Genomic DNA, 23,383 nt, shown 5'->3' with positions numbered 1-23,383 from the left:
TGGTTCTTATTATAACTACTACAGAAGTCTACAATGTCGCAAGGCGCTTTGCAATGCCAAAAAGCATCAGTGCGTCACGTCCTCGCAGGTTGCCTAGCAGACCATCACCATCGGCATGCATCAAATCTTCGGGCTACGGCATCCGAGATCTTCAGACCTCGCGGCTCCTGCGCCTCCCAATCACGGAGGCCATTTGTGTTATGTTCTAGTCAACAAAGGGAAATCAGGTGCTTCAGACATCTTGGAAACGATGCGAATTGTATAAATTTTGCTAGACTTTCCTTCTTTCTTTCTGTCTTCTTTCTACATTACCTTCCCTGAAGTTAATGTAAAAGTCACCCCAAATTTTTTTCCCGTTCATTATTCACTAAACCTTGATCAAAAATAATGTACAGCGCAAAGGACAAGGACAGTGATAGACGACATACACAGCGCTGTGTATGTCGTCTATCACTGTCCTTGTCCTTTGCGCTGTACATTATTTTTGATCATGAATTACCAACTAGCCCAAGCAACCACCCTAGTTCACTAAACCTATAACTTGAATAACTGAGGTCCGTTAAAATGTGTCATGAAGAATAATTATTTAAAATATGATAAATATTATACCCATAATGAGTGCCGGTGTCAAATGTCGCCTAGGCGTGCGAACATCCACACTCGTAGCTGTTGTGACTTCTTCATTAACTGGAAATTTCAAGATGGAATCAGTTAGGTCTCAACACAAAGGACTTTAAATCAACGTTTCAAAGCGAAATAATATTGAGAACTTGCTCACGGTTCAGTGCAGATATCGTGATACTGGCAGATGACGAAGCAAGGGTGGGGTGAGAATGATCTCGTTCGCAGTCTTTCAATAGGTCTATTTAGCATCCAGGAAATTTTAGATGGTGAAATAATTGATTGTATAGCTCCCATCACCATCCTGCCAGATGATGGGAAGCTCGAGATTCAGCTGCTCCAGTAATAATGCTTCAGAGATCAATAACAATATTTAATTAGAGCAAATGTGTTGATATATAGCGCACATAATTTTACAAATGACTCCTTACTCAATGCTATGTGACGCTTGTCAGCATGACAGCGTTTCTCACAGGAAAGTAGCGAGTAAAGAATGTGAAATAAATGCTTAAGGTTGATGACCTATATTATTGAGGGTGAAGAAAACTTAAAGGGTGCGAAAATTGTTTTTAGTTCGGAAGCAGACAGAGGAGAGTGCGAGGCTGGGCATCGGATAAGCTATATACATTGTGAGATTCACAGCCATAGTTCTAGTGGGGCGCAATATTAAGTACTTGACATACATCAACTCTATAACTCATGCCTTATTGATTCGCCCATCAACTTACTTCGTGCGGCGACTCAACTTACTCAACTTACTTCAACTTCAATCACTTACTTCAACGCCCATCAACTTACTTCGGCAGAAATCCAGCTGGTGGAGGAAGATTCATGAAAATAGAGAGAGAGATTTTATTGACAGGAAAGACAGAGAGGTCGACCTGAGCTGTTGCGCTCCTGTATGCTACTTTGCACTGGGGAAGAGGGAAGAAAATTGAAAGTATTGGGATGGATTATGAGGAAGACAGGAGAAGCAGAGTGGTGGCTTATGTATATAAGACGCCGGTCCTATTAAAGCATCTCGTCAAGTTGCATGTCATGCAGGAACTTCAACAACCAGTTTGTTGTGCGCATTGCAGTCGCAGAATCGTGCGACGGGCCTAGAATATCTTGCTCGTACCGTGGTTTCCTACCAGCGCTAGCTGGGAAATTGCGCAACGTCCGTCAATCCAGCGATCACATACTATGTGTTCCAGCGTTTAAGACGTCTTACAGTGTTCACAATGAAGGCTGCTCGATTGGCCGATGAGGAATGCGTAGCGGTGGGTGAAGTCAACGCCCAGCTTAATCCTGAGTAGCAATGAAACTTTGCTCCACCTAATCTTCGGGGGCAAACGACGTTTGCTATCTGGGTCGATCACACGTAGGCGCACCTGTTGATGCTGTCAGTGTGCGCTTTATGCAAAAGGGTTTCCTTTGTAGTTTCCTGCTACTTTTAGGTAGAAAACAATATCTCTTTTCCTAAGTAGACAAAGTACTAAATTACCAAAATATAATAAAAATACTGAAGGCAAACATTTATCCAGACTTAAGTCAGCAGTTAGTGTTTCACAACATGAAAAAAACATCTGGAACGAAAGCCGAGCATTAATAAGCAAGAAAATGGCGCCAATGTAAGACAGGGTTGGCGCCAATACTGCTGAAGTACGGTGGGTGCTCCGAATGGCGTCTCATGTTCTCTTTATAATTTGTAAACAGCTGTCAGTCACTCGTAAAAAAAAATTACACTGTATTCGAATGGGGTAGTAGGGTCCACTCGACCAGTTTTATCAGATTTGCCAACACAACTGGCTAGTAATAGCGTTTCATGGTGTTCTGGCAGATATATTTCAGCGAGTGTGGTTCTCCCTTCGTGCTTATCTTACCTGCACAGAAAAATAGCAACCTACCAGAACATTTCTTCGGCAATCATGAAGTGTGCCATCGTGCGGATGAGATAAGAGTCATTTCTCTTGCAAACAGCGCTATATGGCTGCCCGTTACATTCGTTACAATTTTGAGTGGCTTTTTGGCACTTGCAAACACTGAGAAGCTCATAAGGACCTTAATCACTATGGCTGCACGCAGTTCTTTCATTGAGTGTCCTTTTATGATTTCGTTAAGGGAGGAAAGGAAATGAAGAAGAAAGTCCGCGATTTATGAGCCGGAAACCTTCAGCCCACGCCGATAGTCTCAGAGGCCATGCTCTGTTTACTATGCTGCGTAAGGCGCACCAGAGATGTCGCCACGTGGCTTCAAATGTTGCCGACAGAACACCCGAAAGCCAGGCGTCAATAAATTTGACTCTCCCAAGCGAGGATCACGGAGCAGGACTACCGAGCTTGCTGGCGCAGGTGCGGCCAAAATAGTTTATCTCACTCGAGATAGGCTCGCCTCTTTTATTTTATCCACGTGGATGATGGACTGACTAGCTGGTTGTCCTACCAACCAACCGACTGATTTACGTAACTGTGGAATAGTATGAGAGCCATGCGTTTCCACGAGCTCAAATTAAATAAAAATAATAAGGCTACCTTCCTTCTATATATAAGTGAAGAGTAATTTCCGCATCCTGTAACAATGAATACTGAAGACAAGTTTTGAAAACACATGTGCGATGAAGTAACGTTAAGTGAAACACTACGTTTTCGTTACACCAGAAAGAAAGAAAGAAAGAAAGAAAGAAGGAAAGAAAGAAAAATATTATTTATCTTAATCACGCCACCCCTGAACTTCGTTACTACGAACAGCGTATTACCGAGAAAGCTATTAGTTTTTATAAGGCCTTGGGCCGACGTCAAAGATGAAACATCATATAAGGCCCCTCTTTGACGAAAATCAACATTCTTGTTCACACGTCTCGTGACGCAATCTGCCGTCGGTTCAGCACATATCGAAGCGAAAGTTAGTCGCAGAGGGGTTAAAAACTAGGCTATGACACGAATAATCATAAGTCTGTTGCGCTCATGTTTTACGCATAGCACTGTTCTGCCTGTATTGCGGTCAATAATGGTAAGCAAGAAGTCGTGCATATTCACGACTTCCTTATCTAATTTATAATATCTGGCGCCTACGTGCAACCTCTAAAAAATGCAGGGTTTTACTTCGTCCAAACATTGATCATGGTGTTGGAGCTTGTCACATCAAACCCACCTTATTCATTGTTCTGTTGCGCCACCTCCCGGTCACCGCGCGAAACGAAAGGGGTATGATAGAAACTCTGCGGCGATGAGCAAGCACGCTTCGTGAAGGGGTCAGGGAAGGGAAGCCTACCCAGCAATACTGCAAGGCACACGTCTTTGAAAACACTTGGTTCTTTTCACACCAAATCTTACTATGTGATTACTCGCTCCCAGTACCTACCGTACCAGGAGATGCAAGATCATTTATAAGAAAATATAAAAGACCTGACCTGAAACTAGCAACAGTCCATGAAGCCAGATAAAACAAAGGGGGAGTTTAATGGTTAAGTTTGCTTTTAAGAGAATGAACTACTACGGTGGCGTTTATTTTGGTCACATGTGCGTTTCCGCGGCCTACGGCGAACGTGGCAGACGTGGAACATTCTTTCAACTGCAGTTTGCTGTAATACGTGAGCTTAGGAGCAGGTATAGCTGGCCATTAAGTCCTTACTTCGTGGCATCGCAACTGCCAAATTTGAGGCCCTCGCTATGCAGTGATTGAGAAGAACAGGGGATCCGAGAGTTTCTATTTTTCGTTAGCCACAACCACAGGAAGTGACGTACAGAGCGGCGACCGTCTGGCCAAAGCGGAGGCTGCGATCCTCGCGCTCCGTACAGCGGAAGCCATTATCGACAGCTTGCCATTTCGCAGACGGTTGTTGGAGTCTTGCAATGAGCAGAGTTAGTTCCTGCAAATCATGTTTGGAACCACTTGCCTCGCAGCGAGTGGGCGTGCAATCCCGCGGCACAGTATATTGTGCGGTACGAGTAAAGCGCGAGAAAAAAAAGAAAGCATCATATGGCACATAGCTCGACGAAAACGACAGAATCGGTCGTGTTAGTACCCAATCAACGTGTTACCATTGTAAGTCACGCCCTGAATAAAATATGACTCGTTTAGTTAAACTTCTCTAATTATCCTAGTAATTGGAGCACGGAAATCATCCTGCTAGCAGAAGACTTACAATCGAGTACCGTTGGTCTCGCGATAGTATATTATACAATTTTTCTGTTTGAACATGAACGTGTTCGTGACCTAGCTTCAGCGGATACCCAGCCCAATTACGTACGTCACGCAATCCTCATCCTACGAAAATCCACCAGATGGCCTTACTTTACCGTTTTGTGCCTACGTATTCGTTACGTAAGTTAGCATCGAAAGGTTAGAAAGCTTGGCTTTATTTAAGGAATCGTGCTCTCGATGATGTATATATCTGCAATCAGAATATTTACGGCCATCGTTTGTTTTATCACTGAATAATTTCGTAGAACACAAGCTCGGCAGCCTAGGCACCCATAAGAGTAGCAAACACAATTGTGCTTGGAAGAGTTTTGCGCTTTGACTTTGTCAGCGTCTTGAACCTTCGTCGGAGGTGAGCCAACAACCACGCGGTCGTCCCGCGGCTGCTCACCATTGCACATTTGCGTGTGCAGTAATGCCGCGAGGCAATCTGACGACGCGTTCTCGTCGCATATCTATGACGCCTAGAAGCCTCTCGGATATGCTTTTACAACGATGCTATTTATGGCTCAGCTTGCGTGCATATTTAGTGCGCGTGTGCAACAACCGTGGACCCATCCCGAAGATAGTGCAGAAAGGGCCCAAGCGCTATGGCGCATACCTCTGTGGACTCCGGGTAGCGGGCTTCGGGACTTGTAACGCGCTTCGAACTACCCTTCGTCCACCTGGGACCCAAAGCGATACCAGCACAACGGCAACGGCAAGAACAACGGCAAGAACAAACACCACGACAGGATCTCATAGTCCAAAAGGTCGACCCGCGTCGACCATGTCTACGATCGCGCCGCGCTCCCTTTGTCGGCTTTCCAAGAAGCGCTTGGGAATCTAGTTTCCTTCCGCTCTCTCGTGGGGGCGTTCCCGTCGAAACGTCACGCGTGTCTAGTGTCCTCCGGCACCTCGCGGCGGGGGTCCCGTCGTCCACACGAATCACAATAAATGTGTGTGCGTACCTCTCGTCCCGACGACAAGCGACCAGGACAACAAATGAGTTCGTACCTTTGTTCAATATTCTATGTCACCTCTGTGTCGTGAGCTAAAAGGTTTCGGTGCTCATCCAGCTTCACAGAGGGGACTGGCTGATGTTATTTTTTGTGTTTTTTTTTGCCTTTTTGCTTTACGCTGTGCATTCAGTGCAGGACCCGCATACTTGCTATTGCGGTCGTTTCGTTCTTTGAGTGAAAGTGTACTTAATAAACGACTTTAGGCATTTAGATGTTGCATTTGTAAGTGTGCAACAAAGCTGCCACTGCATCCTTGAATACACGTGCCACTTCCGCGTTATGATAAATTCTTCTAAAAAAGAGATCAATCAATTTTTTTTAACAGCTTGGCTAACGTTGGCTGGGACAACTAGCAAATGAGTCATTCCACGCCAAACGCACAATCTGAGAAGTCGACGCCCTCCAATTTTTGTCTGAAGAAAATGTGGGAATTTACTAGGTCTACATAAATGCGCTCCCGAAGATATCTTGAGAGGAAAAAAAAAGTTTTTGTCTGCCTGGGCAACATTTGAATACTACCTTGAAAAAAAAATATCTAACCGCCAAAATAATAAAAATAAATCTTAGTTCAAAAGACATAGGCTACCTGGCACGTTCCCGCGCGTGTCCGTGCGAGCTCTGCTACAACGCACAAGCCCCTGGCCAAATCTGCGAAGCATGGAAGTCCAAGTATGTGGCAAAGATATTTCCCCAGAAGAGTTAACCACCGAGATGGGCTGGTGTACCGCCCGTTCCCGTCGGTGTACCGCCCGTCGCCCAGACGAGCAGCGGTGCCGAAAACTATCCCAAGAACAACAACCTAGGACGCAAGACTCTCGCTCTCGCTATAGACCCAGGCAGCAAGTTAAAACTCAGGTTCTCAAGGCCGGGCGCATGCTCCCACTACCAGCAAATGAGATCAAGATCATCGTCAGACCCAAAGGAGCACTCAATATTTCCAAGGTCGGCAGCCCTACAGTGACTGCAGCTATTCTTCAAGCAGCGCAACTTAGCTCAGAAAACAGTCAACACGACACAATATGCTCGAACAACCAGCAAAACATCATGGTGATCAGCACGCCCAGCCCGCAAAATGCAGACCGGTACGCAAGAATCAAGTCCATCCAAGTCAACGGGGTAACCCACGAGGTCAGCGCGTACGAAGCCGCCCCAGATAATACCACCAAAGGGGTCATCAGAGGCATCCCTCTCACCGATGACGCCAGACAAGTCGATGCTAACATCATAAATGATCGCAATCCTCTAGCCCTGGCCGCAAAGCGAATCGGTTCCACCACGACCATCGTCATTGCCTTCGACGGACCTGACGTACCATACATGGTTCGCTATGGCGCAACACTAATCCCATGCTCCCTGTACCGCAAGCAGATCGATATCTGTTACCACTGCGGCCGTCTCGGGCACCGCATGGACGTTTGCCCGTTCCCTAATAACAAGATCTGCCGGGGCTGCGGAGCTCGCAACCCAGATCAAGAGCATCAGTGTACACCCAAGTGCATGTTGTGTGGTGGACCCCACCCCACAGCGGACAAATCTTGTACTGCCAGATACAAAACGCCGTATGTTATACGAAGACGCCTCGGAGAACGCTGAGTAGCACAGAATTCAGCCCTTCAATCAGAAGATTTCCCGTCCATGGAGACCAAGCACCGGTCCCGGTCCCGCTCCCTCTCCAGACCGAGGTCGGATCGAGGTCGGTCCAGATCAAGATCCACGTCGACTCCAGGAGCCAGACATACCTCAGAAAAGGTGAGCTTCGCAGAGGCCCTGACGGGCGTCTCGCGAGAGGGTCACGTAAAATCCCCCCCGCTGCCTAAACCCAACACAGACAACACCGACATCGAACACCTTAAGAAAGAAAACGCAGTTATGCGTGATTTAATCCAAAAGCTTACCCAGGAGGTTCACAGCCTCAAACAACCCAAAACCCAACCTACACCTAACACCCCAGAACCCGCTAACAACAGCCAAAATGAAGAACTCTCAAGACCAGCCCCCAAAAAGCGTGCCCTCCAAGAAGGAGCTCAGGGCCAAGTACGCTCCGAGGTCAAGGATATGCTCGTAACACTCCAAAGCACGGTGGAAGCTTTACAGAATTCTCTAATCGCCCTTATGCACAGAGTCACCGCCATGGAAGCTAATATTCAAACCCTTTTCACACAAACCGCTTCCACCGCTCAAACCGTAGCCATGGACACCACAGGAGCCATCGCCGCCACCCTGACACCTGTGGCATCCCCTATCCTTCATCATGGCCCACACTAAAACTGACACAACATTGTGGCAGTGGAACTGCCGAGGCTACCTCCATAAACAGCCCGTTCTCCGTCAACACCTCCGTACTACTTCATGTCAACCTGACGTAATCTTGCTCCAGGAAACGCACAATACTCCGGTCAGCCTTCCAGGATATCACTCTTTCACTGCGAACAACGCTCCACACGGAGTCTCCACACTCGTTCGAAAAAGAATTACGGTAATCGAACACAATCTCAACGATCGGCGCACCGAACACCTCTTCATTGAGCTCATCCCGCACAGAAAACGAAAGGAAGGAATATTTATCCTCAACATCTACAATACTCCATCTCAACGCCATAGCCGATTTCTAACCCTCTTCAAAAAGGCCCTTAATATCGCAGGCAGCAGCCCCCTTATCATCGGAGGTGACTTCAATCTCCCGCACACAGGATGGGGTTACAGACACAGCTCTGCTGCAGGTCGTAACTTATGGCAAGACTCCTATGATCTCGGGCTTACACTCATTACTGACCCAGCCTTCCCCACTCGCCTCGGCACTTCTACTGAACGAGACACGACGCCAGACCTCACGTTCACCAAAAACGCAGACAACGCCCATTGGCGCAACACCCAACACGACCTCGGGAGTGATCATTGCATCATCGAAATTACTCTCCCACACCTAACAGCCGTTATGGGAAGAACGAGGGACTTTACTTGGACGGACTGGGATGCGTTCCGTAAACGCCGTGTAACAGCAACGACGGACACTCCCATTACCGACATAGAATCATGGTCATGCGATCTACTGTCTGATACTAAATCGGCCACCCGCATTATCACAACAGACGCCCCGACTGAGCGCATGGACAGTAGACTCGCTCACCTTATCGAGGCCAAATCATCCATCCTCTCTAGATGGAAGGGACAACGGCTCAATAGAAGACTCAGACGGAAGGTCGCACTTCTCAACAAGGAAATTGAAGCACACTGCCGAGTTCTAAGTCGACAGCAATGGACAGAGCTATGTCACTCTCTAGACGGGCAACTCCACCAACCCCGCTCTTGGAAAATCCTCAGACATTTGATTGACAGCACCACCACCCGCTCATATCAACAAGATCGCCTCGCCAAGCTTTTATTCACAGAGAGCAAGACGCATGGCCAGGACCACGTTAAGAATAGCTTATGTCAAAAGTACATCCCATCTGGGCCCACTCAACCTCACGGCCCATACACAGGGACCTCCAACCCTGCCCTTGATGAAGATTTCAGCTTGGCAGAGATTCATGCTGCCCTACATAAGCTGAACAGCCGTTCGGCGCCAGGCCCAGATGGTGTTACGAATAAAACACTAAGAAATCTAGATGACCCCTCGGTGCAACAACTCACCGAATACATCAACACCTGCTGGCGCCAGGGATCCATTCCCCCGACATGGAAAACAGCCAAAGTAATTCTCATCCCCAAACCCGGTAAGCCATCTAGCCTCGCCAATCTCCGGCCCATATCACTAACTTCATGTGTAGGCAAGGTCATGGAGCACGCACTCCTAACCCGTGTAAACACTCACCTCGAAGACACATGTGCTTATCCCCACTCGATAATTGGCTTTCGACAGCATCTTTCCACCCAAGACGCTATGCTCCAACTTCAGCATCAGATCCTAGATGGCAAATCCCGTCACACGAAGGCGATCTTGGGCCTCGACCTCGAGCGCGCCTTCGATAATATAAGGCACTCCACCATCCTTCAGCGCATCTCCTTGCTCAACCTTGGAGAACGCACTTACAACTACGTAAGTGACTTTCTATCCAATCGGAAGGCCTTCCTGTCGGTCGGAGACATTCGATCGGAGGAACTCTCCCTCGGCAGCACGGGCACACCACAAGGCTCTGTCATTTCCCCAATACTGTTTAATCTGGTTATGATTGGATTAGCCCAAGAACTACAAAAACTCGACGGCATTGAACACACCATATACGCCGATGACATTACAATCTGGGCTGCAAAGGGCAGTGACGGCCAAATCGAAACTGCCCTACAAGACGCCATTGACGTCGTAGAAAATTATCTTGAAGGCACGGGACTCCGCTGTTCCCCCGAAAAGTCGGAGCTTCTCCTATACCGCCCCACACTCCGTGGACGCCCCCCGCGGGGCTCCACAACTAAACGCCAATACGAGGAAATAGAGCTCAACCTGAGCGATGGCAGACCTATACCCGTGGTCCCTTGCATCCGCGTTCTCGGTATGACCATAGAAGCCAACGGAGCTAACTCTACGGCTATCTCAAAGATCCTTCGACAGACCGCCAATACATCCAGACTGCTGAAACGAGTGACCAACCGGCGAGGGGGTATGAAGGAAGACAGCCTCATCCGCCTTGTCTAATCTTTTATCGTCTGTCAGATTACTTATGTTGCGCCCTTTCTCAACTGGTACAAAGCTGAGAAGTCTAAACTGGACATCATCATTAGAGGAGCCTATAAGCAGGCCTTAGGACTACCCAACCACACCAGCACGGAACTTCTACTACAATTAGGTATCCACAACACGCTAGACGAGTTAATCGAGGCCCAACGTCGATCTCAACTAGAGAGGCTTACTCTCACGGAAACGGGCCGCAGCATTCTAAACAAGCTTAATATAACCTACCACCGTCAACATGGAGATAAACACCCAATACCACGCGACATTCAGCAATGGATACACGCCGACCCTATTCCGAGAAACATGCACCCAGACTACAACAAAGAACGCAGGAAGGCACGAGCTATTTCCCTCATCAAAGCTTACGCCAACACCGCGGGCGTCACCTTCGTCGACGCAGCTGAGTACAAAGATGGACGGCGCTTTGCGGCGGTTACCACAGCAGGCGGCTTGCTCCGACATGCTGCCAGCATCATTACCAAAAATGCCGAGACGGCCGAGGAAGTGGCCATCGCCCTGGCCACTCTTGACCCAGCCTGTCACACAATTGTGAGCGATTCTCGCGCAGCAGTCAACAACTACATCAAAGGTCGCATTTCTCATCAATCACTCCGCATCTTACGACAAGCCCCGCATTCGTCTGAAAATCAGATCACGCTCGTCTGGATCCCAGCACACGCCGGCGTTGTCCACCCGCACCTCACCAACCTCAACGAGGTTACACACTCCGTAGCACGAGGACTAGTCAACCGTGCCGGAGACGGTGCAGGTGCACCCACAGGACGCGACCGCCTTACAAGATACAACGACCTTGTAAAGTCATTTTACCTCGCAAGAACCTTCCCCACCCCTCACTGCAAGTTAAACAGGGCACAGGCAACCACCCTTCGCCTGTTACAGACGAATACATACCCCTCCCTCACACGCTATCACACTATATACCCCGACATCTACCCGAGCCAGACGTGCAAGGTCTGTAAAACTGAATCGGCAACACTCCCCCACATGCTGTGGGAGTGCAAACACCAATACCAAGACCTTAATCCCGTGACCCTCTCGTCGAGATGGTACGCCGCCCTGCGCAGCTCCCACCTCGACGACCAACTCTGGGCGACCCAGCAGGCCTACGAAGCGGCGAAGAGGCAAGACCTCGACGTCCCATCGTGGGAGGCCTAGGCCCAGCCGACAAAACTGCTGGTGCTTATTAAAGTTCACTCTCTCTCTCTTAGTTCAAAAGCAGGCATTTCGTCTATATACCTTAACGAGATTGTGATTTATTGTGCCCCCTTCTATGCAGGCCCCTAGTTTATTTCTTAAATATCTATAATGCAGGTGGAAAGGCCCATTTGGGGCATTTCGCCATTTTTTTACTGAAACTCTAGATTTACCCGTAGTTACCTTGTTAACTATTTCGTGCCATTCTCATATCAACATAGCCTGTTAGGATATTGCGGCATGCAAAAATTACGAAATATTGAAGAAAAGTGACGCAAAAATTGTCATTAGTCTCTACTCCAAAACGGTGCCTTTCACCGGCAGTGCATTTTCGCCGTAATACACGCCTCGGGGCTGCGGGAATCTTCATGAACTTTAGTAGTGTGGTTTGCTGGGGCAGTTGGTGCATGGTGTACGTATAAGGGGTTACAGCAAGTACGAACACGAGCACAAGTAAGAAGAAATTTACTTACTGACCGCGTTCTTTTCTTTTTTCCTCTCATGAGAATGTTGCAGAAGTGCTTGAGGGCGACGTGTCTCAGTTGCGATGACTGACAATTACTGTGAACGGATGTAGGCGAGAATCGAGACAGCAAGAATTTCTGACATTATTAGCCTGTCGTTTCACGCCTCCTTCCCGACGCGACACATGGTGGCTGTTCCGATTAAAATTTCTCGAGATGACACAAACAGGGGCATACATCACCTTGTGTGACCAGTCGAATAAATTGTGTGGGTTCTCGTCGGAAAAACAAAACATTATAGGCTAGTCAACTATGGTTCACCTTACCAACGGTGATATAGTCGAAATCAACTGCTACCAAAAGGGCCACGTAGGCTCACGATCAGCCTTACAAATAATATTTCGTTTATTTTGTGAAGGCTTTGAAAGCAGATAATTTTGCAGCGACTCCTTTGTTAGTTTCAAGACGCGCTCCTTTAATTAGCTGAAAGATGTCTGAACATGATTACGTCCCAGGGTCCCCCCAGTCAGGACATCGTTTTTTTTATTTCATTTTTTTTTTCTACACAGACTGCACCGAAATTTGGATAGTTTCCACAAACTGCCACAGTAAATAAACATCGCACGTTCTTTTAGGATACGTTATGAGCGGCAAATAAATGGGCGAGAAAAGAAAGAAAATTAATATGCAGATCCAACTCGCATATCAGGATTTATGTGAAACGATGCCGAAGCGAAGCTCCGCTAGGTGAAAAGCGCAACGTGGCCGCACAGTTTTAAACTCGGCAGGAACGGCAACAAAGGGTAGTCACCTAAAGCGTGGCAGTGGTACCATTTAATTGTCGGTAACTCCGATCAAAACAAGGCGTACCCAAAAACATTTTTCGGAAAGAATTGACGAGGTCATACCCTTACCTTTCACGAATTTTAACGAAGTGTTGCAAACAACGTTGAAATCCACACTGTTCCTTCTCTAGAGATTCAAGAGCGTTGACCACCGATGCGTCACACAGCTGTGAAATTGGCGATATACAGGGTGTTTCACGTGACTTGTTCTAAGGACTTAAAGAAAGTGGCTAGCCGCAGCTGCACGAAACCGATACGATAGCGATACGAATACGATACGAATCCCATAGCGCTCGTGCGCTATAGTAGTGCAGCGCTCTCAATCACGGTTCGTGCGAAAGAACCGTGCACGCAGACCATGGCCAAGTGGGCGGCCGCGGCTATGGGCATCGGCTTCACGGTGGGTCAGCATCTTTGCGGTGGCACAGGAAAGGAAGCACCGCCGTCCCTGATAAGCGATAGGCTCGACGCACGGTTGAGAGCACTGCAGTACGATAGTGCACGAGCGCAGTCACGTGATTTTATTCCATATTTCGCAACTTTTCTTTAAACGCAGAAAACAATCGCCACGCAGTATGTACGTTACCACAAATAATTGGATCGTTTCTGAACCCCTTCTACAACTCACCGAAACGCGCTTGGCCCTAAGTGAATATTCAAAATTTTGCATAATTAATCGCAGTTAATAACTGATTAAGCTCAATATAAAAAAAGAATACTCTAAGGAGCGCCACATACGGCGAACCCTATGCCTTTGGTTTCATTCAGCTGCGGCTAAGCACTTTTTATAAATCCTTGGCAGAAGTTACGTGAAACACCCTGCATAAAAATGGACACACACTGCACATCACATGAGTAAGCACAAATACACAGCACGGTAAAGAACTTTACTATGAGAGAAAAATACATAATATACGGGCGCAAAAGCTTTGTACTCGGCACTCGCGTCGTGTACAGCTGACTTAGAGTTTGCAATCTCTCCTCCCATTCATCCCGTAATTCAGCGGCATAGTCGAGGTCTCATCGTGGACTCTGCAGATGCGTGAAAGTATTGTATGCCCCGACTCAATGTTTAAGCAGCCTGCATAGAATAGGCATGACAGAGCTGAAAGGGCATACTTGATTTGGTACTGAACCACAATGTCGCGAAGAGGTGATATCGAAGGCAACTCCTTCTACGCACAGCGTGTAACAGTTGAAGTATGCTTAAGAATTTGAAAGATGCCGACACAATCTGCAGTGAGCAATCTAGTGCAGCGTCTTTTTCCGCTAGTTTGCACAGCTGAGGGTGGTTTTCTACATAATATAATTTAATAACTACCCAAGATTCACGTCAGTTTATCCGGCTCTTCCTATTCAATGCGTCAAAAGAAAGACCGTATAAAATGTAACATAGCCCGAACAATATTAACGTACGCGAACAATTTAAATCATTAGGTCGGTTAAGTAATCCGAGATAGTTAACGAATCTCATAGAATAAAAGGAGTGCAGTAAGTATCTGAAGGTGACGGTGCGCAACAATGTATCGGTTGCGCCCGCGTGCGGGGATCCAATTTGTATTTTTTGAAAGCTGTGGTAACATTAGCCAGGGCACCCAGTATAGGCTGTAACGTATACCTGACTTCGGAGTTCCTCAATGCTGTTAATATATATGAATGTTATTTCATTGGTGCAGTCCACATCATCAGCAATCATTTCTAACTGTACCGATGCAATCTGAGCTCACATAAGCTAGATAGCGTTATTTATACTGTGGGAAAAACTTAGCCGTTCACGTGACAGCTCACTATTTCACAAATCCACTTATCGCAAACATAAGGCCAATGAAGCGTCGTTTGTTTTTAGGTGACACGGCCAGCACTTTCCCCTTGTTCTAGTCAGACCATCTCACCACAGGGTGAGATTACGTGAAAAGCGGTAGAATCTTTATGATCTGGCAGAAAGTAAACAACAAAAAAAGCAATGTCTATGTGGTCGTGATCAAAGAACAAAATGCACTTCTTGGATTGGGATTTGAGATCGTTTGTCACACCTACAACTTGTAAGGCATACACAAAATACGGGTGACCATTAAAAAAAAGACAGAAAGAGGTTCCTGCACAACATACGCGAATGGTGTTTGTGCGTAGTAGGTAACGACACTCGTTCCAGGGACATAGCGCTTGCGTGTATGCTGACACTACGTACGCACATAAAGAATAATAAACACGCATAAAGATTTCGCAACAGCATAGGTAATGTATATTTCCTTCAATGAACGAACGTGTAACATAACGTAATAAGCTCGGACGCTGGGTCCCGTGTATAATGTGCTTGCATGGCTCACGCCTTCAGCGTGCCAGCTTCATAGAGCAGCTGGCGAGGATGTTCACTCTGCTTGAAAAAAAAAAGAGAAACACCTTCGCCACTTTCGATGAGCACGTGGAACCCCAGGTGCTTCGCATCACAAATCAAAGAAAAAAAAGAAGAAACGGTGACTTCGCCACACAAGCAGATTATTCAGGCAACATCCTTGTCACCCCTTCTTCATACAGCCTTCAGTACTGTACACAGCAGGTGATTATAGCTCAGAGAAGCAGATGTGTAGTCCTGCGGATGTTATCTAGAGGTCTTAAACAGTGCCTGGAAACGTGACCCGGCAATAAAACAGAGCCTGTCAGTGACATAATAGTATGCATGGCGTAATGTATGCGTCTGGAATGATGCCAATTCTAAGCTGTGTTACAGGCAATATCAGAGGTTACAAAACTCCTAACTCTACATATCATCGCTTTCTTCAATAGATTTGACCATTCAGTTTCTGTTGCAAGACAGCTTGACGCTGTCTGAGAGCTATGGTACATTAGATATATACATACGTCACATAAAACAATTGCTCAGTGTTCCTGTGTGAAGACTGGCAGTGATGAAGTAGTATTCATAACGCGATGTGTGTTCCTAAAAGGATTTCTTTCTTAGCTGCATCATTATCGACCTATTAGGACGACTTAGTAAACACTAAATTAGAGGTACCTCTTGAAGGGGTGGCGAAAAACGACGAAGACAGAAGGCAGGAACACACAGGATGTTCCCGCCCCTTCAAGATGTTCAGCCAGTACCAACTCGCCCAAATTTAGATCCTTCTAGAGGTACCTCACTTCCCTTCCCAGCATTTCGGAAGCATTTTCGCGACAAGACACGCTGACGCTGTCGGAAGTACAAGTATGTATGTCCTACGTATGCAATTGAGTACACTTTTAAGCATGTTTGTTTTCTGTTGGTGAATAGTGTTGATAATATTATACTAAACGATAAAGTTAAAGCCTCCGAATCTTCATGCGTTCCTGCTTTTCCGCCTGGTTCTATACGAAATGATAGTGGTCCAAGCTTTACAAGAATGGGTAACGTCGCTCTATCGACACTGCATGGAATGACATAAACGCGGTGGCTCGCCGAATACAATTGAAATACTAGGACATTAAAGCAACTATTCACAGCAATCAGGCCGCGTACATTCATTAAGTGGCAACCGACAGTCTTGCGTTTATCGTCCCTCAAGGCAAGCATCTCGCAACCGGCGAAGGTCCACGTCCTGCGCTACATCAAGAGCTGTAGTTCGGCTAAGTCTTATACGTAAGAACAACGTGAGTCATACAGTGACGACTGTTCGAATACCCATATCGCATGGGGAGGAGCTCCACCGAGGGGACGACGATTTCGCATCAAGGCAAAACGTACAACTCTGGCGTACACAACACAATCTGAAGCATATGTCGTCCCTGTTAACTATTTTTTCGTCTTCCTCCTTTGTATGCGTCGCACTTCACAGTCACACAAGCGGTTGGGCGTTTTTTCTCGAGACCACTTGAGAACAGCCGGCTCGTACTCGCTGGGAACGGGACGCGTCGAACTCAGCAGACTCTCAAAAGTTCTAACGGGATCGTCGATCACCAGACGACTTCTCACTTGGACGCTCACGTAATGCGTCAATGTGGAGCAGCACAGGTTTCGAAGAGATGGGCGGGGACAAAAGTGGGGCGTCAACAGGCTTCCGAAACATCGTAAGCAGTCACGATCACTCAGTTTGACGGCATCGCCACGTTCCAAGCGTCTTGCAAGCAGTTCGTTCTGACGTAGCTTGGAATGAAGGTTTCGCCGCGGGCTACTCACTAGCAGCGCACGCTTGTATACGTGTCCAGCTACACAACCAGTTGCACTGGAGATTGAATGCAGTTTGTCGAATTCACTGGTAGCCATGAATGCTGCACGATGTGTTGAATTGTACGAACTGCAAAGAAAGGAAAAGAACAGCAGTGTAAAAGACTCACGCACGCATGCACGCACACGCACACAATGACGTAGGTTTTTTTTTTTTCATACTTAGATTGCTTCCTTCAAAGCCCCGAAAAAAGAACCATGCAAAAGTTGACGATGTACGAACGAATTGATCAGGTGGTATTGGGCACACCCTAGAAATTTGCTAATGCAGCTTATGTCCGAAAAAGGCATGTAAAATTGAGTAAAATTAAGCGTGAATCATTAGCTAACTAGTCGCACTTCAAAAATAGTGCGAGTAACTCAAGACGACTACGAACAATATGCCGCTGGTCTGATTTGCGTATAGCACTTTGTTTTTAAAGGCTTGGTTCTAGTTAGTTGAAACACACGAAGTATACCGACAAAGATATACCGCAAAAATACAGAGTTACAGGCAGACCGATGGACGCGAAACAGTGGTGTGCTAGCAGGGAAAGATTCGCTTTAATAAATTGCAGACATGGCTTCATTATATGTGCCAAATTATGATGAAAGCTTATTGATTGCCTTAAACAATGTCATCAAGGGAAAACAATAAATGGAAATTTTACATTGAAGCAGGGTTAAAAGAATAAGCCCCGAAAAGTATCTCCTTCGCGTTGATGTCCGAAACGAAGCAATTTAGTAGCATGAAAGCAGAAGTCAGAACATGTAGCTACCATGCACCTCTACAATTAGTGCATGTCCCCACAAATATTAAAGCATCAGCAAAAATTCCCGTACGCTAGATTAGATAGTGTAGAGAGAGATTAGATCTACAGATAGTGGTTATTTTAGGTATTACTTGAGTTGTTTATCTCGAGAAAGAAACATAGCACATAGAAAATAGAAAAACATCCGCGCGCATCTTCAGTTCTTTTTCTTCTTTTTTTTGCGAAGCTGCTGTGAGAAACGTACAAATTTCGTTACTTAGAAAAAGAAAAAGGAGTGACAAAATCTGCTGTAGCTGAGCCTTGAATGAAACTCGTGAACGCCCGGAAAGACATCTAAAAGAGCGATTTTCGCTTTTTATTTTTGCGGTGCATCTCTGTATCGTACGTGAAAACTCCCCGACGAAATCAAATGCACTGATTAAGGCCTTGATTCCAAGAAATAAAAAAGGGGAATTCGCAAAATGCTCACGATAGTTCTATCAAGAACTGATATCAGCTTGTATACGAACTAATCGCCTGGTCGTGTCCCCAGCCACTATGTGTCCACTATTTCCCAAAGCTTATTTTCCGCTTAGGGTACCAAAATGGCATACACTGTTCTTCTTTCGGAAATGTTCATGCCTTCAGAGCTAGCAATAAAAATTAAAAAAGGGCATCCGCCCAGCGTTGACACCGGTAACAGAGCCCATACACTAAAGTGTTTGCTTGCCAGTATTAATACTACTGACTGGAAAAAGGTTACACGCAGATTGAGGAAGAAGAATTAGAAGAAGAAGAATATACAAAGAAAAAAAGAAACCGATGCAGCGCAGGCAGTTGGTCCTGAGTCAACGGGTCCACTACGTGAAATGCGAGTACTCATCCATTATCTGATAACGATTAGTACTTACATCATGATTTCGTTTACCTCGGGCGAAGACTAACAAAGAGACAGAAAACAGGCCAGCACTCGTGAAAAGACGGAGTTGACATCCGGGTAAAACCTGCTCTTCTCGAGATCTGAAGGCAAAGTGCACCCAGCTATCGTTCCAGCGGCCCATACACTCACAAAAAAAAAAAGAAAGCACGCTATCGCATAAAGTTTAGGAGTCTGGGAGACAGCTCGGCCACACACTGCACGTAGGGTCCTGCTGTTCTTCCGGAACGTAGCTATCGCGTTGGGGGCCACTACGGTTTCGGCGAATTCTGAGGTCGATACACACATAAAAAATTGTAACAACAGTGATGCACCCGATCCAAAGAACATAGAGAGAACGAGAGAGTGAGGTAGGAAATGGAATAAAAGTTTGAACAAAAATGCAGCGCCAGTTCTTGGCGTGTACACCCGGACATATGTGAGCGAGCCGCCAATCGGTGGCATGCGGAACTAGGTCGAAGGGCGAAAATGGAGAACACGCGGGAGAGAAAAGCGAACGATTGATGCGGAAGAGATTAGACTCAGCCACGCATAGCTCGTCTGGGTTAAGCGGTGGACTGTGAGAAGCGTAGCAGCGGTTCCGGTTTGGCCAGTCGCAACGCGAAATGCTACGTTTTGCGCAGCTTTTTTTCTTTTTTCTCAAATAAAGGTTGACAGTTCTAAATGGGACCTTTGGCGGCGCTCCTACAGTAGTTAGTAAGGATTACATGTAGGACAAATAAGGAACGGGTCTGTACGATGTAACTTTTTATGCAGTCCTTTTCCCTCTGACTCGTTACCTATGCTGCATGAGCAACAGAGCGCTTTATTATTATTATTTTATATATTACGAGGGCTCAACCCAGCTCCTCAGGCGCGGCGGTGTCGCCATGAAACCACGTGACACCGTGACGTCACCACAGAGGAGAAGTGGCTTTGGCTCAACTCTTGCAAGATGGGCTGGGTGGGAATCGAACCAGGGTCTCCGGAGTGTGAGACGGAGACGCTACCACTGAGCCACGAGTACGACGCTTCAAAGCGGTACCAAAGCGCCTCTAGTGAATGCGGTGTTGCCTTAGAAACGAGCTGTTTCTAAGGCTCAGGCGTGCGTCGCTTGCTCAGGCGCACATTTCGTTGCCGCGCCGAACGCTGCGTTGCTCGACGCTCACTGCGTCCAATGCGGGGCGTCCAAGGCGAAGCAGAGTAACGCATGAGTTGTTTCTTCGTCTAGCCAAACCAAATATAGCCAAGCAACAGCAATTCACCAAGCTAAACAGTGGTTCAACAACTAAAATAAAGGCTAGTATGCTTCGCATCCTGGGCTTAACCTTACCTAAGCCACAGCCATTTTTTTGTTAAGTCGTTTTATCTTCCGCACCATATCACCATTTTTATTCATAGCCAAAGAAGTAGCTATGAATAATAAAATTATTATTCAGACATGAAACGTTCCTCTTTCCCCTTGAAGCTTAATCCCTGGCTCTGTAATTTTGATTCTGCTGTTTTTCTTTTTAGTAATGAAGGAAAAGAATATTATGCAAATCCAATGCACGTTTTCGAATCTATACGAAGCGAAGCTTTCGTGAGGCGGTTACATAAATGCTACACGCACTGTGCATGTTCGGGAACGCGTTTGGTAACATAGCGATTACGTGCCTGCCCGATAAATACGGCAAGACGCCGAGATATCCACCACGCGCGATCACGTGACACCCGCAACCACGGATTACACGTCTCCCGAATCGGCCCACTCTTAATCCTGTCATGTCCGGAATCAGCCAACGCCTTTTAGATAGCACAAGGACAGTGAACTTCGATGCGTGACGGCATGCTACGTTGTCCGATTGCCATAGAATCTAATGGGGATGCTCCCGATTAAGCCGCGGTGATTTTGACGTCACCGCTTTCGTCACGCCGGGTTTGGCAATGGAAATTTCGGTCCAAGTAGCAGGACGTCATGAATTAGAGTACATAGGCCTGTTATCTAGGAGGCGTAGGCTGTTGAGCAAGTTGGTGCATCGTGTGGTGTTGTGGAGCGGAAATACGCGGGTGGGAAAAAGCGGAGTTTGTCCTGTCCACTCCGTTTCTTTCCGCCCCTATCTAGGAGGCGTTGGATCAGCTAAGTTTGCTATTGCATCATCTCTAAGACCGACCCACTTTACTAGGCAAGATGTTGACCGTGCATACACGCGAAACACCGGGGAAAAGAAAGGTCCTAAAAGGCTTCACATAATTAAGGAATTCCGCGCTTGAAGACGCATAATTCCTTCATTTGCAAAAACGCACGCTTTCCTTTCATTTCCTTTAATTGTTTCCTCAACCACTTTTTTTTTTCAAGCCTCAAAAACGCCTTGACATGAGTATTGTGCCTTCCAGGAGAATATTATTACGAAAACAATTTTACAGGAAGACCTAGTACTACAACTATTGTGCTAGTGGCTAACTCCAGCATATCGCAACGTTTGCTATGTGCACGACAGGGCTGGAGCACACGCGCTCGTGTGGTATACAGTCTGGCCGTGCTACGTGGTGCGCACCGGCTTTGTCCTGCACCAGCTTGACCGGCAGATAGTAGCGACATACTAACTGCGCATTTTGAAGCGCCATCAGTAGCTCAATAGGTGGCGGTATCTGCCGAGGCGTTTGTCCACAGCCAGGATCGGCTGCAGGAGCGAGCTGGCGATTGCACGCGTACGTGTTGTCTAGGCTTAAGTTCCACGGGGTTCCACGAGGCCTAGTTGTGCGTTCAAAACTGAGATAAATTAGCGAAACCAGACAGCTGCAACACCGGTAAGCAGCGTGGCCAAAGTTACATGTGCGGGCGCGAACGAGCGTGAGTAGGCGATAGTCGGCTTCTTCCGGACGGGGGTAATTCTCATGAAAATTCTGAACGCAGATTTTCGCTCCCTTCAGCCTGTTTTGTTCACTACACCAACTATTATACGAAGCAGTAACAGTAACAAGAAGCGCACTGATGAAAGCACCCTTCTCGATTGATGTCAGCTATCGCCCAATTGCAGCCGTCTGTGAAAATCTGCTAAGTGACGACATACACAAATCACCGGAATCTTCGAAACGGGTAAAGAGAAGGTCCCTGTTTTAATAGAGGGTGTTTGAGAAAAGCTAACTTCGTGCTTCACTGTCAAACTCCACGCACGACTGCAAAATTTGGCTGAGGTGTACACAGCAGCGTGTGCTATACACGAAATGCGCCTTTTCATGAAGCCCGAAATGAGGTTTGGGGTGCCTTGAATGCAAAGACACTGGCTTACCTAGATTTAGGCGCACGTTAAAAAGCCCACGGTAGTCGAAAATTATAGAGAGTTCCTAACTACGGCGTTCCCCATAATCAGGTTGTGGCTTTGGCACTAAAAACAACATAACATGGTTAAAAAAAAATTAACTGCACGTTTACCGCCGACTCGCTAATTGATATCTCTTATTCACAAACTCGCTTATTCATCCATTATTATTCATTATTTCATGATTCATTCATCCACCTAAATCCCTCGTTCATTCTATCTCCCTCCCTCTCTCTCTCTCTCTCTCACACACACACACACACAAACACCCATTATGCTATGAGATAGCCTTACCTTAAACAGGTGACGAATTTTCGGAAGTTGACTGGGCCACCACAACGTAGCCATGTTTGCTTTGTTTGCTCTGCAAAAAGAAAAGGCGAGAAGAAGGCACGCTTAGAACAACTCCACACAACATACGAGTGCCGAGCACACAACCTCTGCCAAACCGGAAGCACAACGAATAAACTGCCACGGCCGACGACCTGTCGGATAACGTCGCTTATTCCTATCGCGCTGCAGAATGTCGAGAACGCATGCACAGAACGTGAGCTATCTGGCGTCGCAAAACTCCGCTTTCGCACACTCTCGAAATGCGTGCGTCCCTTTGTTAAGTGATCTTCACCTTCTCTCGAGCTCGTGTATAGCGACCTTGTGCCTCGCATCGTCAGTGTACGCACGCCGCTACGCGGGAATGCCAGGAGGGAAAGCTGCCATTCGAAGTGCTCCAAACGAGTCGGCAGGAAGCGAGTTTTTTTCAATAACAAAAGCTCGCCGCGTCGAAACGGTCGCCGAGTAATGTTTCTCGTGCACGCTCCCTGCGTGGCCTCGTCCAAGGACGAGACCCTCGGGGCAACCGGTAACACCGCGCCTTCAATAGGAAACTCGCGTTATCGCCGAAGGACCACGCAACACCGCATAAAGGCCCAACAACGTTCCGGTGTGCGCGGGCTTTTCATTTCGTCTTTTGTCTCTCGCCGGCTGTGTTTCGATTCCCGTCCTGCTGGCTCACAATCCCGCAATCTGTCACGGGAACGCGCAGTGCAAAGCCAACAAGGTCTCGCGCGCGTGACCCAACCTAGATCGCGACGCGGGAGCACAACGTTGTACAGCGGCTACGGCTTGCCGGCGTCTTGGGCAAGCGAGTCGGCGGCGTTCGATGACCGATCACCGCGCAGTGATAAGGAGATTCACGGACACGTATAACGAGGAATCGAACGCCTGCGAAGCCAGCAC

The 23,383-nt window shown here is 47.1% G+C and overlaps 1 protein-coding gene across 1 annotated transcript in view; it reads right to left on the bottom strand.

Annotated features, from left to right (window-relative positions):
- Window positions 1-13,872: 13,872 nt before the first annotated feature.
- Window positions 13,873-23,383, bottom strand: part of LOC135913961 (uncharacterized) — a 57,102-nt gene continuing 47,591 nt past the window's right edge. The window contains exons 4-5 of the mRNA XM_065446673.2: window positions 22,442-22,511; window positions 13,873-17,268 (exon numbers count right to left, since the gene is read on the bottom strand). Of these exons, the coding sequence (XP_065302745.1) occupies window positions 22,443-22,511 (69 nt within the window). The 3' untranslated portion in view covers window positions 13,873-17,268; window position 22,442. The remainder of the gene's footprint in view (window positions 17,269-22,441; window positions 22,512-23,383) is intronic.

Source organism: Dermacentor albipictus, chromosome 3 (assembly GCF_038994185.2).
Source record: "Dermacentor albipictus isolate Rhodes 1998 colony chromosome 3, USDA_Dalb.pri_finalv2, whole genome shotgun sequence".
NCBI classification, from domain to species: domain Eukaryota; kingdom Metazoa; phylum Arthropoda; class Arachnida; order Ixodida; family Ixodidae; genus Dermacentor; species Dermacentor albipictus.
This window is presented reverse-complemented; position numbering and strand designations above follow the sequence as displayed.